This window comes from Oncorhynchus keta, chromosome 28, assembly GCF_023373465.1.
Source record: "Oncorhynchus keta strain PuntledgeMale-10-30-2019 chromosome 28, Oket_V2, whole genome shotgun sequence".
In the NCBI taxonomy this organism is placed as follows: domain Eukaryota; kingdom Metazoa; phylum Chordata; class Actinopteri; order Salmoniformes; family Salmonidae; genus Oncorhynchus; species Oncorhynchus keta.
This window is the reverse complement of record NC_068448.1, coordinates 31,327,015-31,344,514: the sequence shown is the minus strand read 5'-3', so window position 1 is coordinate 31,344,514 and position 17,500 is coordinate 31,327,015. Positions and strand designations below refer to the sequence as shown.

At 46.1% G+C, this 17,500-nt stretch overlaps 1 protein-coding gene across 5 annotated transcripts in view; it reads left to right on the top strand.

Moving 5' to 3' along the window:
• Window positions 1-17,500, top strand: part of LOC118375220 (extracellular sulfatase Sulf-2-like) — a 181,238-nt gene that overhangs the window by 137,310 nt on the left and 26,428 nt on the right. For all 5 annotated transcript variants that reach the window (XM_052482747.1, XM_052482749.1, XM_052482750.1 and 2 more), the window contains 5 exons: window positions 5,224-5,463; window positions 8,568-8,719; window positions 9,945-10,114; window positions 15,878-16,028; window positions 16,318-16,493. In XM_052482747.1, coding sequence (XP_052338707.1) covers window positions 5,224-5,463; window positions 8,568-8,719; window positions 9,945-10,114; window positions 15,878-16,028; window positions 16,318-16,493 — 889 coding nt within the window. The remainder of the gene's footprint in view (window positions 1-5,223; window positions 5,464-8,567; window positions 8,720-9,944; window positions 10,115-15,877; window positions 16,029-16,317; window positions 16,494-17,500) is intronic.

The window sequence follows — 17,500 nt, the reverse complement described above, 5'->3', positions numbered from 1 at the left end:
GTGATGGCTGTCTCATTGTAATGGCTGCCTCGTTGCAATGGCTGTCTCGTTGTAGTGGCTGTCTCGTTATGATGACTGTCTCGTCATAATGGCTGTCTCGTTGTGATGGCTGTCTCATTGCAATGGCTGCCTCGTTGTAATGGCTGTCTCGTTGCAGTGGCGTTCTAATTATACTGGCTGTCTCGTTGTAATGGCTGTCTTGTAATGGCTGTCTCATTGTAATTACTGTTGTTTATAGCTACCCATTTTAATTGACCACAGGAAGAGAAGGCCACGCTGCTGGACGGTTGTGAGTAACAAACAAAATCAGACGATTAGCAGACAGTCTGTGAGACAGAACCTCCTTGCCCATCCTAATCCATGCCGGACACACAAGTCTTTGTGTTACCAGGACATAGTAAGACATAGTCAGACACACAGATCTCAATGAAAGGGGAAAGAGTGTGCTGCTGAGCTTGACTCCAGCTCTATCTCTCTCTTTCTCTGTCACGCTCATCTTTCTAGATTCTCTCAGACAGAAAGAGAAATTGTCAGTCTCTTACGCATCTGTTATTATCAAAGGAAATGCAGACACTGTGTGACGACCTCTCATTGAGAAGGAACCCTTTGGCACGTCAGCAACCATTATACACACAGTGCATCACTTCCCGTACGCCGAGGGCTCGGCACGCACACCCAACACTCCTCTCTCTGTCTCCATGTCTGCTGTGTTCAGTGGTGGGCTGGCATCGGGACAGGGAGATGGTGGTAGGAGAGAGAGGGGAGTATAAAACACTTTTCCGCCAGAGTCATTTTCACTGCGCTGAGTTACAACGACAAAGCTTCACACCAGCTCACTTCATAACATAGAGGATTTCATCCCCTGAGCCTCACTAGATTAACTGACCGCAACCAGAAAAATTAAAGGAATGTCATTGTTACAGAATGAAAAAGAGACTAATTCCAAATGGAAACCAGTGGTGTTATAGCTCAAATCCTTGGTAATATTTTTCCAAAGAAATTAGAAAAAAAAACTCTACTCCATACAGGGCATTCGGAAAGTATTCAGACCCCTTGACTTTTTCCACATTTTGTTATGTTACAGCCTTATTCTAAAATGTGTTTAAAAAAATGTTTTCCTCATCAATCTTCACACAATACCCCATAATGACAAAGCAAAAACTGTTTTTTATAAATGTTTGCAAATCTATAAAAATAATAATAACTGAAATATCACATTTACATAAATATTCAGAACCTTTACTCAGTACTCCATTGAAGCCCCTTTGGCAGCTATTACAGCCTCTAGCTTTCTTGGGTATGACATTACAAGCTTGGCACACCTGTATTTTTGGAGTTTCTCCCATTCTTCTCTGTAGATCCTCTCAAGCTCTGTCAGGTTGGATGGGGAGCGTTGCTGCACAGCTATTTTCAGGTCTCTCCAGAGATGTTCGATCGGGTTCAAGTCTGGGCTCTGGCTGGGCCACTTAAGAACATCAGAGACTTGTCCCGAAGCCACTCCTGCACCCCAGTCTGAGCGGTCGGGAGCAGGTTTTCATCAAGGATCTCACTATACTTTGCTCCATTCATCTTTCCCTCGATTCTGACTAGTCTCCCAGTCCCTGCGGCTGAAAAATCCCCACAGCATGATGCTGCCACCACCACCCTTCAACGTAGGGATGGTGCCAGGTTTCCTCTAGACGTGACGCTTGGCATTCAGGCCAAAGAGTTCAATCTTGGTTTCATCAAACCATTGAATCTTGTTTCTCATGGTCTGAGAGTCTTTCGATGCTTTTTGGCAAACTACAAAGCGGGCTGTCATGTGCCTTTTACTGAGGAGTGGCTTCCGTCTGGCCACTCTACCATGAAGACCTGATTGCCGGAGTGCTGCTGAGTTGTTTGTCCTTCTGGAAGGTTCTCCCATCTCCACAGAGGAACTCTGGAAATCTGTCAGAGTGACCATCAGGTTCTTGGTTACCTCCCTGACCAAGACCCTTCTCCCCCGATTGCTCAGTTTGGCCGGGCGGACTGCTCTAGGAAGATTCTTGGTTGTTCCAAACCTGTTCCATTTAAGAATGATGGATGCCACTGTGTTCTTGGGGACCTTCAATGCTGCAGAAATATTTTGGTACCCTGCTTCGACACAATCCTATCTCAGAGCTCTATGGATAATTCCTTTGACCTCTTGGCTTAGTTTTTGCTCTGACCTGCACTGTCAACTGTGGGACCTTATGTAGACAGGTGTGCCTTTCCAAATCATGTCCAATCAATTGAATTTACCACAGGTGGACTCCAATCAAGTTGTAGAAACATCTCAAGGATGATCAATGGAAACAGGATGCACCTGAGCTCAATTTTGAATCTCATAGCAAAAGGTCTGAATATTTATGTAAATAAGGTATTTCTATTTTGTATTTTTTTACAAATGTGCAAACATTTCTTAAAACCTGTTATTGCTTTTTCATTATGGGGTGTTGTGTGTAGATTGATGAGGGAAAAGTATTATTTAATACATTTTATTATAAGCAAGTAACGCAACAAAATGTGGAAAAAGTCAAGGGTTCTGAATACTTCCCGAATGCACTGTGTATCCCGTTATGTCCTCGCCTGAAATGACAGCCAGACCAGGGAGATACCACCACTGCTCTCTGCCAATGACCCTCTCTGCTCTAGGCCACCCGGTACTAAATGGTTGAAAATACAGGCTTTTTACTGGGCAGCTAACGCTGCATCAAACAGAGTCCTGGACTTGGAGAGCATGTGGCTCTACCGTGATGTAATGACTCACAGGTGGATACTTGTCCGTCAACGGGTCCCTCTTCAGAACACTCCATTTATGAGGCAGCTGTTCCCTAAACACTAACCACTCTCCGCTCTCTCAACACTGCATCATAGTTCCCTCGAGTGCCTGAAAATGGACACATCCCGTTCCACCCAGATTGAGGAAAAAGCTTTAGTTATAGTAGTTACCGCTCTCCCTCCTCTCTTTGGTTAAGTCTCCCCTCCCTTTTCCTTTCACGTTGTTGCAGTGTGAAAGGCAGCCTATCTCACATGAATGCAGTTCAATCAGCTGCATCCATCGTCTCATTGTGGCTCCCATTCATTTGCCACAGAGATATGACTGACACAGCTCAATAGCCATGGAGAGGCAGAGATGAAAGCAGATTGAAGAACACCTTGTCAAAGTCATTTTCACATCAATTTACAATTACATTAAGCCTGTGGAAAAAGAGGGGATCTTCCTGAAAGAAAATGGTCCCTGAAGACTTCAGATTTTTGGGATAATTAACTATTGTACTGTGCCTCCTCCTTTAGGCGGCTCTCCAATGGATCCAATGGTCGATCAATATATTGCTTTTTTCAAATGTACAAGCTTATGTAGCATTTCACACAATACTGTTTGGAATGAAACTCGCACAGCCCTGTTATCTCCCATGTTAAAGATAACTTTCCCCTCCCTGTCTGAACCTCTGTAGGACACCATGTTGACATTTCTCTGAATGGCCAGCCCTGTGTTTTAACCTTTGTCTGGTTGTTAAAGGCCTGGTGATTGTCTGTGAAAAGGTCAAGTAGCTCAGGACTTCCTCTGTCTGTACACTTCACCCTGCCCTTCCTGGCCCCTCCTCTCTCTATATGTGAGGGCTTGTAAGTGTGTGTGTGTGTGTGTGTGTGTGTGTGTGTGTGTGTGTGTGTGTGTGTGTGTGTGTGTGTGTGTGTGTGTGTGTGTGTGTGTGTGTGTGTGTGTGTGTGTGTGTGTGTGTGTGTGTGTGTGTGTGTGTGTGTGTGTGTGTGTGTGTGTGTGTGTGTGTGTTCCTGAACCTTTGCCTGGATTAGCTGTACACATTACCTTCAAAGCCCATAAAACTCAGCCACATGTAGAGGATTCATTCATACTATAGGTCTAAATAGGAAGAGGATCATTTTATTACTGTTCATTCAGTAAAGCCAGGATGAATTTACAAAAGAGGTCAGCTAACTCCCTGCCAAACTCACAGGTGAATCCTTACTCGGATCCTATTGCTCTCAGCATCTCCTCTCTGCCAGCCGGCCAGCCCCCCATCCATCTCCTGCTCATGAAGCCAGCCCCCCATCCATCCCCTGTTAGTGAAGCTAGCCAGACCCCATCCATCTCCTGTTCATGAAGCCAGCCCCCATCCATCCCCTGTTCGTGAAGCTAGCCAGACCCCATCCATCCCCTGTTAGTGAAGCCAGCCAGACCCCACCCATCCCCTGTTAGTTCTGTCTCTCCTGCCTCTCCTCTTCTCTCCTGCCTCTCTCTTCTCTTCTGCCTCTCTTCTACTGCCTCTCCTATCCTCTTCTGCCTCTCCTCTTCTCTCCTGCCTCTCCTCTCCTCTCCTCTACTGCCTCTCCTCTCCTCTACTGCCTCTCCTCTCCTCTACTGCCTCTCTTCTTCTCTCCTGCCTCTACTCTCCTCTACTGCCTCTCCTCTACTGCCTCTCCTCTACTGCCTCTCCTCTTCTCTCCTGCCTCTCCTCTCCTGCCTCTCCTCTTCTCTCCTGCCTCTCCTCTACTGCCTCTCCTCTCCTCTTCTCCCCTGCCTCTCCTCTTCTGTCCTGCCTCTCCTCTCCTTTACTGCCTCTCCTCTCCTCTTCACTCCTCTCCTCTCCTCTGCTCTCCTCTCCTCTCCTCTCCTCTCCTCTCCTCTCCTCTACTGCCTTGCCTCTCATCTTCTCCTTTCCTGCCTCTTCTCTTCTCTCCTGCCTCTCCTCTCCTGCCTCTCCTCTTCTCTCCTGCATCTCCTCTCCTCTCCTCTCCTCTCCTCTCCTCTCCTCTCCTCTCCTCTCCTCTCCTCTCCTATACTGCCTTGCCTCTCCTCTTCTCCTTTCCTGCCTCTTTTCTTCTCTCCTGCCTCTCCTCTCCTGCCTCTCCTCTTCTCTCCTGCCTCTCCTCTTCTCTCCTGTCTCTCCTCTCCTGCTTCTCCTGCCTCTCCTCTCCCGCCTCTCCTCTTCTTTCGCGCCTCTCCTGCCTCTTCTCTGCTCTCCTTTGTGTTGTCTGTTTAATCCTCTTTATCCTCCCAGGAGAGGGACAGACATCGAGGCCCTTCTCCCCATATCCCCTCCTCGCTCCTTCCTTCTCACACACGCATAATTAGCAGAACAGATAACATTGTCCCTCTATTGACATGGTATTGTTTAGTGGTGCGTGTGGGCTACCTCCTGCTAGTTACATGTCTGCCTGGAACAGATCTGACCCGTGTTTGTGTTTCTCTCTGTCCCTCCTCAGGCTCCATGCAGGCTATGAATAAGACCCGACGTATCATGGAGCAGGGCGGGACTCACTTCTCCAACGCCTTTGTGACCACGCCCATGTGCTGTCCTTCACGCTCCTCCATGCTGACGGGGAAGTACGTTCACAACCACAACACCTACACCAACAACGAAAACTGCTCCTCCCCCTCCTGGCAGGCCCAGCACGAGACTAGGACCTTCGGAGTGTACCTCAACAACACTGGCTACAGGACAGGTCAGTGGTCCGTACAGAGAGACACACACACACAGACGTACAGACAGGCATGCACACACACACACCTGAGGCTACCCAACTCTCTGAAGGCATGTATTTCCTATTCAATTAAGCCAAACACTCATTTAATTGAGAACTCAAATATTTGTCATAATTAGGTTACACATTGCACACCCTCAGTGAAAGCCATTAGATGGGTTTTCCACTGCCTGGTGTTCTGTTCTCTACTGATGCTGAGTTTGCTAGCTAGGCAGTAGCCTGAGTGGGGCTGAGAACACTGGGGGCTGTGCCAAATAGGACCCTATTACCTATTAAAGTGCACTACCACCCCATGGGCCCGGGTCAACAGTAGTGCACTATAAAAGGAATAGGGTGCCATTTGGGATGCACACCGGGCCTCTCTGAGTGGATGGCCATTATCTGTGATGGGCTCCACTGTTTCACCTACACAGACGCTGACATTCTGTGTCTCGTCCACTCTGTTCCTATTGCATCAGGTAGACCTATCTACAGTCATAACAGAAGAAACGACATGTCTGGAGCCAGCTCTTCATGCTCTTTTTCCTGTCCTCCAGAAATCACTGGAATTATGGGAAGAACACACACAAGCATGCACACACACACACACACACACACACATGATCAAGATGGCGCCGACAGAGAGGGTCGCCTCGCTTTTAGTCCTTAGGAGACTTTGCAGTGTTTAGTTTTTTTTTATGTATCACAAGCATTTCGCTACACTCACAATGACATCTGCTAACCATGTGCATGTGACCAATACAATTTGATTTGATTTGATCCGTTATTGTTTATTGCGCACACGTGCACTCAATTTCGAAACACGCATTTGATGATGTGGTTATGTGCTCCTTCCACAAATATTTAAAGTTAAATCTTTGTGACTCGTTCCAAAATGAAAGGAGAAGCTCTGCACTACTGTCCCAATGTCGTATTGCCACACGCATTCTTTGAAATCCTGATCAGGAATGTAGAAACTCAACAGAGTTTACAATCAGTCCAGAAAAGGGCACTCGGTGACAACTAGACATGCTGTAGCGTCTGTTCCAAGTAGACTCCCTAGAAATCCTCCATGTTCCCACGGACGGAAACAGCAACCCACGTCTGTCTACACCGACGTCTTGTGGCAGCCCATCAGTTCTGTGTTCACGTTGAGCCCCTGAAGAACTTCCCTTTCCCCCGGAGGGATGCACTGTGGCTGGGCCAGTAGTGTGTGGTTGGTGGTGCTGCTTACACTGTAACTCTGCTGATTTAGAATCAGGTCCCCCGCTGTGCTGTCCATATAATCGTATTATGATCTAAAAGACTAAACTGATCCTATATCAGCAATCCTAGACTCTTTGCAAAAACAGGCCTGTTAAGAACAAACTGTTTAGTTTTTTTTAACTATTAGAAAAATCACCAGGTGGAGAAACTCTATGTATGTATACACAGTGAGCTCCAAAAATATTGGGACAGTGGTTATGCACTTCAGCACCTTGGATTTGAAATGATACAATGACTGTGAGGTTAAAGTGCAGACTGACAGCTTTCATTTGAGGGTATTTTCATCCATATCAGGTGAACCGTTTCGAAATTACAGCACTTTTTGTACATAGTCCCCCGATTCTACATTCATGTGGATGCGACCATGATTATGGATCATCCTGAATGAATCGTGAATAATGAGGAGTGAGAAAGTTAGTCTCGCAAATATACCCCGAGACATGCTAACCTCTCACCATTACCAACAACAGGGAAGGTTCGCATTTTTGGAGGGGTATGATATTTGTACGTCTAACTTTCTCACTCTCGGAGCGTTCAGAGCGCACACTGGACACTCTGGCCGAGGAGTAGGGTTGATCTGAGCGTTGATCCTGACCTAACAACAGCAGTCAAGCACCCAAGCTAACAGGCTAACGTTGGCTAGCTTGCTAACTACTTCCAGACACAAATGAGAGAACACCCCACTCTGACCATTTTACTCACCTTAGCAAAGCTGGTTAGGCTGTTTTCATGTTATCCAGAGAGTTGGTGACTGCAACTGCGCTGCTGGCAACAATTTAATGAAGCTTTTTTGCCAATGTTTACTGACACCGGCCATATTCAACGGGTGTTGAGCGTTTGTAAATTCGGCCATCATTCTGCTCTCTGGCACACTCAGATGAGAGTGCTCTGGAATCGGAGCAGGTAACCAGGGAGAATTTACCAGCTACGTCTATCGACAGTTGTCGCAGTGGCATCATGAACATTCTATTGATATGGTTACTTGCATAGTGGAGAGCAACACCTATGCAGTTCTACTACGTGATATCTTTCATAAAAGCCCTGTTAGAAACGATTACCTACACATACTGACGAGCTCATGTTATAGACAGAAGAGTGCTACAGTACAGGGCAGTCCAATCCAAACCATCTCTCGGCATGTCCAGCCCACTCATTATCTCATCCAATCATGGCTAGCGGGAAGGTTGCCTCTCTTTTTCTGTAGCTATACCAACTAGGCTCGTAATTTAACAATTGTATTCATATTTACAGATGGCACACACGTTTGTTATTAAGACACATGAAAGTTCACATGTTCCAGAAGGGATTTCTGCCCCAAAAGTTTATCCTGTGAAGTAGTGGTGCACGACATAAACCTAGTTTCCTGAAACGAGTCACAATTGTTGTTACTAAGTATTGTTTGTTTCTTGAAAACTCAAGAGATTTCATTCTGCAAAATGTCAAATAAATAATGTAGTATTCACCCTTAGCTACTTCCTGGTAATCCACCTGGAGGGGAGCAGATCAGTCTTGTCTCTGACATTTATCCATTCAAAATTCAGCAGTAGCAGCACTTGGACAGCCAGAGCTTTTTACTTCCCATGCTTATGCTTTCATCGATCCGTCTGTTGGTTTGTTAGTGCACCCGCAACAGCTGAATCATGAGTATTGACGTACGTGTCAGTGACATTTCAGCCTCCACCGCCCAATCCCTCCTTCCTCCATCCATCCTTTCACAAGAAAAGCAAATGATGAAGTGTGCAGATGAAACCAATTAGATTGGATGTAACTAAGTGAATTGAATTGGCTTGTTTGCCTTTGTCCTGTGGTCCACCATGTAGGCTTCTTTGGGAAGTACCTGAATGAATACAACGGTTCCTATATTCCTCCTGGATGGAGGGAGTGGGTGGGGCTGGTCAAGAACTCCCGCTTCTACAACTACACCCTGTGCAGGAACGGAGTCAGAGAGAAACACGGCTGCGAGTACCCTAAGGTCTGTATAATATCTGTGTGTGTGTGTGTTACTTCTCTGGTGCTGTGCTCTGCCTATGGCTGTGTGCATGATATAATCTAGGGTTCAGATCTTACATCAGCCATCAACAATGACCCACTCTTCATTTCCCTACATTTACCCACTGTATCTTCTCTCAACATGTTTCCCAACGGCATAGAAATATGTAACTGTCCTGTTTCCCAGCACCACCCCATAGCCTATCCAGCACAACACCTGGTCCCAGTTTAGTTCTAGTGGAGCCTGCCAACTCATTCCAGGAATGGGTTCCTCCCACAGTAGAGAGGGATGGAGGGGAGGAGCAGGAACACTGCCCTGCAGATGTACACTACCTGTTCACTAAAGGCTCTATCTCCATCCCTCACGGCCACTGTCTCAGAGAGGGGGTAAGAGAGTAGGGGCGGGAGGAGGAGAGGAAAGAGGAGCAGGAACACTGCCCTGCAGATGTACACTACCTGTTCACTAAAGGCTCTATCTCCATCCCTCATGGCCACTGTCTCAGAGAGGGGGTAAGAGAGTAGGGGCGGGAGGAGGAGAGGAAAAGAGGAGCAGGAACACTGCCCTGCAGATGTACACTACCTGTTCACTAAAGGCTCTATCTCCATCCCTCATGGCCACTGTCTCAGAGAGGGGGTAAGAGAGTAGGGGCGGGAGGAGGAGAGGAAAAGAGGAGCAGGAACACTGACTGCATATTCCCCTTGGCTCGTTCTCAGACCACCATCTGGAACCTTCTCCTTGTCATTCCAGACTCCGATCTCATGGAGGAAGAGACATCTCTGAAGAGGCTATTTACTGCAATAGTTTATTATTTACAAATCTGAAGTTTTTGATGAAACATTGTCCTGGAAAGGAAAGGGAAAGGGGGATACCTAGTCAGTTCTGAATGCGTTCAACTGAAATGGGTCTTCCGCATTTAACCCACCCCTCTGAATCAGAGGTGCCAAGGGCTGTCTCAATTGACATCCACGTCTTCGGTGCCCCGGGGAACAGTGGGTTAACGGAGCAGAACGACAGATTTTCACCTTGTCAGCTCGGGGAATCGATCCAGCAATCTTTCGGTTACTGAGAGAGGTAGCATGTGGTGACTTGCAAGAATCTGTTTATTAAGAGAGTCCAGCTGATAAAACAGACATTTGTGGAAAGTGTATTTACTGATGTCCCTTTTCGTTGTGAGGATGTTAAAAATGTATATTTCATCTTCTTGCAGGACTACTTTACGGATCTCATTACAGAGGACAGCATCAACTACTTCCGTTCCTCTAAGAGGATATACCCACACCGGCCAGTGATGATGGTGATGAGCCACGCTGCCCCACACGGGCCGGAAGACTCCGCACCGCAATACAGCACTGCCTTCCCCAACGCATCCCAGCACATGTGAGTGTCTGGAACACACGAGCAAGCATGCACAGATTGCACGAACCATGAAGTGGCTTTACTGTGTAAGGAAACAACATCATTCTGACTCCTGCACTTACAAAAGCAATAACATGAACCTTTTATGCAGTGATGTTTTCATGGGATGGCGGCTTAAATGTGAGGCTATCGGGTATCAAACAAGGTATCTTGTGTCAATGAGAACTATATATGATTCCAAGATAAAGCAATATTTCCAGTTCTCTCCTTTTCTCCGAATCTTCAAGGGAAAGCAGTTATCGGCTCCAGTGAACAATGTGTCACTTTCCCCCTGTATTCTCTCTCATTCTCTCCCTCTCTCTCTTTCCCCCTCCCCTTCCCTCTTTCCCTCTGAAAAAGAGTGGACTCCGATAGAGATGCCAGTTTAGATATAGGTTCAAATGTCCCGGCGTCGCGGTTTAGAATGGCCAGCAGAAGACAGGGATACAATCAACATTTTATTACCACACACGGCAAACAGGAAGAGGAGACGAGTAGCTGTGAAAGTGGTTTTATGGTCAGTGACGCACTAACACACAGTTGGGGTCAAGATGTGAGTTGAGGTGGAGGACAGGAGTTTATAGAGGTCGTCTCAACCTGCCCTCCTGTAAACCACTAAAGAGCTGAGAGGCAGAGGGTTTTTTGATGCTCCCCAGGTAGAGCCTCTGATTGGCTGACTAGGTCATGTGACTCTGGTTGGACCTAGCAACCGAGTGTTCCAGGAACAGGGGTGTGAACGTTGTGGGGCAGAGTGTCTGTGAACAATAGAAAGCCCATCCCCCCCAGTACCTCTACTCTCTTCGGGGCAATAACGTTTCTTAAAGTTGTGTCTCTGAGAGAGGGTAAGAGAGGGCCCTGAGAAGTACTCATGGGCAACTGTAAGGGTGTTCTACACCCTCCCTCCATCTATCTTTGCACACACCAGTACTCTCATTGCAGTCATATCCATCAGGGCTTGTCGGTGCCATTCCCAGCCATGCTGGGTTGTGTGTGTGTGTGTGTGTGTGTGTGTGTGTGTGTGTGTGTGTGTGTGTGTGTGTGTGTGTGTGTGTGTGTGTGTGTGTGTGTGTGTGTGTGTGTGTGTGTGTGTGTGTGTGTGTGTGTGTGTGTGTGTGTGTGTGTGCGTGCACTCTGTGGGCTCTCACTCCTGCCTCTGAACAAATACATGTTCACTTTCTTAAACACTGAAACACAGGCATACAAACAAACACACACAAATGCACACATCAACACACATTGTATCACTGCTCTGTGCTTTAGATTTAGAGGCATCCCATGAGGCACAATCAGCGTGTAGTGGCTGTGATCGCTGTATCGTGTCTAAGGCACCCAGCAGTGCTGCGTCTGAACTGGGCACACTGCAGAGAACTGTATCCCACAGCCCTGCCTGGACACAACACTACACTACACAGCCTGTTGGCATGTGTTGCTGTTGTAATTTGACCCCTGAAAGTCTGTAGCTGGGATGGGAGGCTGCTCTCTCGCCCCTACTCACCTTCTCCCTCACCCCTCAGGTGCACCCCGTTCCCTGCTATCTCTCTCTCTCTCTCTCTCTCTCTCTCTCTCTCTCTCTCACTCTCTCTCTGATAATGCCAAACTCTTCCCCCTCATCTCCTCCTCTCACCCTCTGTAGCTCTGGGCTGATGGTAAATGAAGGCAGCGATGCACATATCATGTACACTGTCAGAGATGGCACTGGCTGATTTCACTGCCTGTCGGTCCCTGACTGGGCCTGCTGGGAGATTACACTGTGATGGGTGTAGGATGGAACGGGCTGGGAGAGGAGGGGGAGAAGTGGGGAGGTGATGGCTGATTCCTGCTTCCTGTAGAAAGTCACGCCCACACTGCATGTAGGACAAAACAAACAGGCATGCCCTCCGATACATAGCGGATAAACAGTCAGGGGGCTTCGTCAGGCTAATGCAAGGCAGAGAGAGAGAGAGGAAAGGATGGGATGGGAGGGTGGAGAAGAGACTGGGGGGGCAGAGAGGAGAGAAAGAAAGAAACTGGGGGGAGAGAGAAGGTGAGTGAAGGGAATGAGGAGAACAATGGGGATATAAGATAAATGGTGACAAACAGAGAAAGAAAAGAGAAAGATCAATGAGTGTTTGGCAAGTTGATGTTAGTCCGTGGTCGTGATGAGCAGGGAACAAAAAGCAAACAGTGGTCCATGTAGCCTGTACAGATCCAAGAATGGATTATTCTTGTCCTAATGGCTTTTAAATGTCCTGACGTTCTATTAATCCCTGTTTCATAAGGAGTACCCCTCTCTCTCTCTCTCTCTCTCCCTCCGATCGTCTTTATAGTCCTGATAGGAACTCTCAGTCCAGAGCCTGGTGTTCCTCTCATCTGTCCCCTCTAACAGTACAAACCCATTAGTTGGAGTGTCAGCTGAGCCCGCTCTAATGCCACTCTTGCTTGCTTAGTGGTGTGTTATTTTATGTGGTGGTGTTTATTTTTTAATTGCCTCAGTACTCTCGCTGTCTCCTCTGTAGAGGGCTTTAATTTTCTCTGTTTCAATCACGCTGGCGGCCTGTCCTCCCCTTTACCGCTCTCTGAGGAACTTTTCACTTTATACACGACTATGTTTTTAGTTTGGGCTCTCTCTAACTCGCAAGGAGTTTTCTCTCCTGTAGCACCTTGTGTTTTGTCCCTGTGGTCCAGACTGTTTGCTCAACCCTAAGAACCCCTCCAAAGAACCCCTCCTTCTCTTTCATGAATTCATCAGAACACCCTTGGCCTCCCTATAGTTACCCCAATAATCCACCATGTCAAATTCCTCTGTGCCCCTGTTCAGTTTGCCCTGCTTGGCTACAAAGCTAGCACAATTTTCCTCCCAGTAATCACCTCCCTGCACCATGGAAACCTCCTCTTAACCACTCCCCCTCACTTCCTCCCTCCATCAAAGACCTTTTTGCCCCCTTCTATTCTCACCCCCTCCACTCACATTCCCCTGTAGCTTCACCCCTGCTTCCATGAAGCCATGGTGGCACAGGCCCTCTATAACCCCTATCGCCTCCAATCTCCAACTATGAAATTACTCACTTTTCCATCTTCTGTGCAATTCCGACTTCCACTCGGTTATTGGAATTTGTTCTGAGTGGGAGGGAGGAAAAACGCTTGATTGCCTTTGTGACCCGGTGGTGATTGTCCCTGACCCCAACAATCATATTTTTTTCTCCCCTTTTAAGTGGAGATGCAGCTGGGAGTCTTAGACGTGAGAGAGACCTGCGAGAATTGAACGGATTACAACATTGTCCAATAAAGTGGAGACCCTGCATGGTGAAGGAGAGAGACAAAAGGAGAGAGTGGAAGGGAGGGAAGTCTAGAGTTTAGAGAGGACATTTTACTCTAAACCAGAGAAAAACAAATGGAGCTGATCCGTTAGAACTGTGTTACACAGCTTGCCCACACTCACAGCTGGGTCTTTCCACAAAAGAAATGCCTTTTGTGTCCCTCTTATATTTAAAGTAGAAATTGTGCACCAATATTGGATTTTAAGAGCTTCTATTAAATGAAGTGCCCTTTAATTAATATAGAACACTTGGGGAATTCAATAAATCTGTGCAGCATTTTGACTGTCCCTCCGTCCACCCTGTGTCACTTCTAGGAAGATTTTAACCCACTTTCTTTTCCCCCCCAAACTTTCTCCAAGTTTCACCGTCATTGTAAAGCCCTAGTTATTTTGTTGCTTTGACAAAGTCATTTCTGAAGATTATTTATTTAATGTGATTATTGTTTCATTTAAGTCTGTCCCTCATTTTAAGGTCAACCCTGTTACGTGAACCACACTCTTGTTTTAACACAGTAAAACTATTTATTTTAAAAACATCTCATAGTCAAATCACAGTGTAAAAACCGGTGAGTTGGTTCTATACTGTTGGGCCATTTTCTGGTGTTTTGTGGTGAAAACTGAGCTGGTCGAGCATGACACGTCAACCCTGTTACCCACAGATAGACAGGCTAGAAATGTTTTAACAATTTCATTTGTTCTTGTGAAGCTTGCATTTAATTGCCACTCCCTGTTGCACACAAGCTTCAATTCCCCTTCAATCCCCCTTCAATCGCCCTTCAATCCCTCTCACGGTCAACCTGGTTACTTTATTTGTCACTTGAGATGGGAACATAGCATTTTTTATTAAGTCCATATTATGGCAAGAACAGCTCAAATAAGCAAAGATAAATGACAGATGAGGCTGTAAGACACAAAAAATGTCAAGAACTTTGAAAGTTTCTTCAAGTGCAGTCGCAAAAACCAGCAATCGCTATTATGAAACTGGCTCTCATGAGGACCACCACAGGAAAGGAAGACCCTCTGCTACAGAGGATAAGATAGAGTTACCAGCCTCTGAAATTGCAGCCCAAATAAATGCTTCACAGAGTTCAAGTCACAGACACAACTCAACATCAACTGTTCAGAGGAGACTGTGTGAATCAGGACTTCATGGTCGGAATTGCTGAAAAGAAACCACTACTAAAGGACACCAATAAGAAGAAGAGACTTGCTTGGGCCAAGAAACATGAGCAATGGACATTAGACCGGTGTAAATTTGTCCTTTGGTCTGGAGTACAAATTGGAGAGATATGGTTCCAACCGCTGTGTCTTTGTGAGACTCGGAGTCGGTGAACGGATGATCTCTGCATGTGTATTTCCCACCGTAAAGCATGGAGGAGGAGGTGTTATGGTGTGGGGGTGCTTTGCTGATGACACGGTCTGTGATTTATTTAGAATTCAAGGCACACTTAACCAGCATGTCAACCACAACATTCTGCAGCAACACGCCATCCCATCAGGCTTGGACTTAGTGGGACTCTCGTTAGTTTTTAAACAGGACTGTGACCCAACACACCTCCAGAATGTGTTTGGACTATTTTACCAAGAAGGAGAGTGATGGAGCGTCAGATGCATCAGATGACCTGGCCTCCACAATCCCCCCAACCGCAACCAAATTGAGATGGTTTGGGATGAGTGAGACCTCAAAGGGAAAGAAAAGCAGCCAACAAGTGCTCAGTATATGTGGGAACTCCTTCAAGACTGTTGGAAAAGCATTCCAGGTGAAGCTGGTTGAGAGAATGCCAAGAGTGTGCAAAGCTGTCATCAAGGCAAAGGGTGGCTATTTGAAGAATATCAAACATGAAATATATTTAGATTTGTTTAACACTTTTTTGCTGACAACATGATTCCATATGTGTTATTTCATAGTTTTGATGTCTTCACTATTATTCACTATACAATGTAGAAACAAGTAAAAATAAAGAAAAACCCTAGGAATGAGTGGGTGTTCTAAAACGTTTGACTGGTAGTGTGTGTAAATGTGCTATTTAAGTTTATCTTTTTTTTTACATTTGCAAAAATGTCTAAAAACCTGTTTTTGCTTTGTCATTATGGGGGTATTGTGTGTAGATTGAGAAAATTAAAAAATACATCATTTAGAATAAGGCTGTAACATAACAAAATGTGGAGAAAGTCATGGGGGTCTGAATACTTTGCGAAAGCACTGTAAGCATTCTTTATTAAAGGTAGACTAACACATCAACAATCAGAACAATTGAACTGCCTACCTGGCATCCATGACCATTTAATGCTGTGCTTGGGACAATAGTTCATTATGGCAGAGACTTTGTGTCACTCATGGTAGGATACTCTTTAAGCACCTAAAGTCAAAAACGTTTAAAAGATGCTTTGTCAATGTTAATACGATGTCACTAAACTTCTCTGAACACTTCCCCCATCTCTTCTCTCAGCACTCCCAGCTACAACTATGCTCCGAACCCGGACAAGCACTGGATCATGCGATACACTGGGGCTATGAAGCCCATCCACATGGAGTTCACCAACATGCTACAGAGGAAGAGGCTGCAGACCCTGCTCTCTGTGGATGACAGCGTGGAGAAGGTGAGCTTAGAGTGCCCCCTACCTGCACCCCTCCAAGGGATCCTGTATGGCTCTGTTGGTAGAGCATGGCGCTTGCAACACCGGGATAGTGAGTTCAATTCCCAGGCCCACCCATACGACAATGTATGCACACATGACTGTAAGTTACTTTGGATAAAAGTGTCTGCTATATGGCATGTATTATATATCATTCCTATTTTCCATCCGCACCTTTTCATGGCCCAAGAAGAGGATACACACCCCATTGTTTTTTGAGATAGGTTTGGAAGATATCTGCTCTGTGTTCTAGGTGTATAACATGTTGGCTGAGACTGGAGAACTGGACAACACATATATCATCTACACAGCTGACCATGGCTACCACGTGGGCCAGTTTGGACTGGTCAAGGGCAAGTCCATGCCCTATGAGTTTGACATCCGAGTTCCCTTCTACATCCGAGGGCCCAATGTGGAGGCAGGTGCCATGTAAGTGTGTGTGAGGTGGGGGTGAGTGTGTTGTATGGCTGTATTATCTTTACTCGGAAGGGTACTGTGGATGACTTAACCCCTGTGGGACTGATCGTTACATCCGTACCTACATTAAGTCAAATGTATAAATACAAATCCTCTGAATCCTCTATATACAGTGCCTTGCGAAAGTATTCGGCCCCCTTGAACTTTGCGACTTTTTGCCACATTTCAGGCTTCAAACATAAAGATATAAAAATGTATTTTTTGGGAAGAATCAACAACAAGTGGGACACAATCATGAAGTGGAACGACATTTATTGGATATTTCAAACTTTTTTAACAAATCAAAAACTGAAAAATTGGGTGTGCAAAATTATTCAGCCCCCTTAAGTTAATACTTTGTAGCGCCACCTTTTGCTGCGATTACAGCTGTAAGTCTCTTGGGGTATGTCTCTCAGTTTTGCACATCGAGAGACTGAATTTTTTTCCCATTCCTCCTTGCAAAACAGCTCGAGCTCAGTGAGGTTGGATGGAGAGCATTTGTGAACAGCAGTTTTCAGTTCTTTCCACAGATTCTCGATTGGATTCAGGTCTGGACTTTGACTTGGCCATTCTAACACCTGGATATGTTTATTTTTGAACCATTCCATTGTAGATTTTGCTTTATGTTTTGGATCATTGTCTTGTTGGAAGACACATCTCCGTCCCAGTCTCAGGTCTTTTGCAGACTCCATCAGGTTTTCTTCCAGAATGGTCCTGTATTTGGCTCCATCCATCTTCCCATCAATTTTAACCATCTTCCCTGTCCCTGCTGAAGAAAAGCAGGCCCAAACCATGATGCTGCCACCACCATGTTTGACAGTGGGGATGATGTGTTCTGGGTGATGAGCTGTGTTGCTTTTACGCCAAACATAACGTTTTGCATTGTTGCCAAAAAGTTCAATTTTGGTTTCATCTGACCAGAGCACCTTCTTCCACATGTTTGGTGTGTCTCCCAGGTGGCTTGTGGCAAACTTTAAACA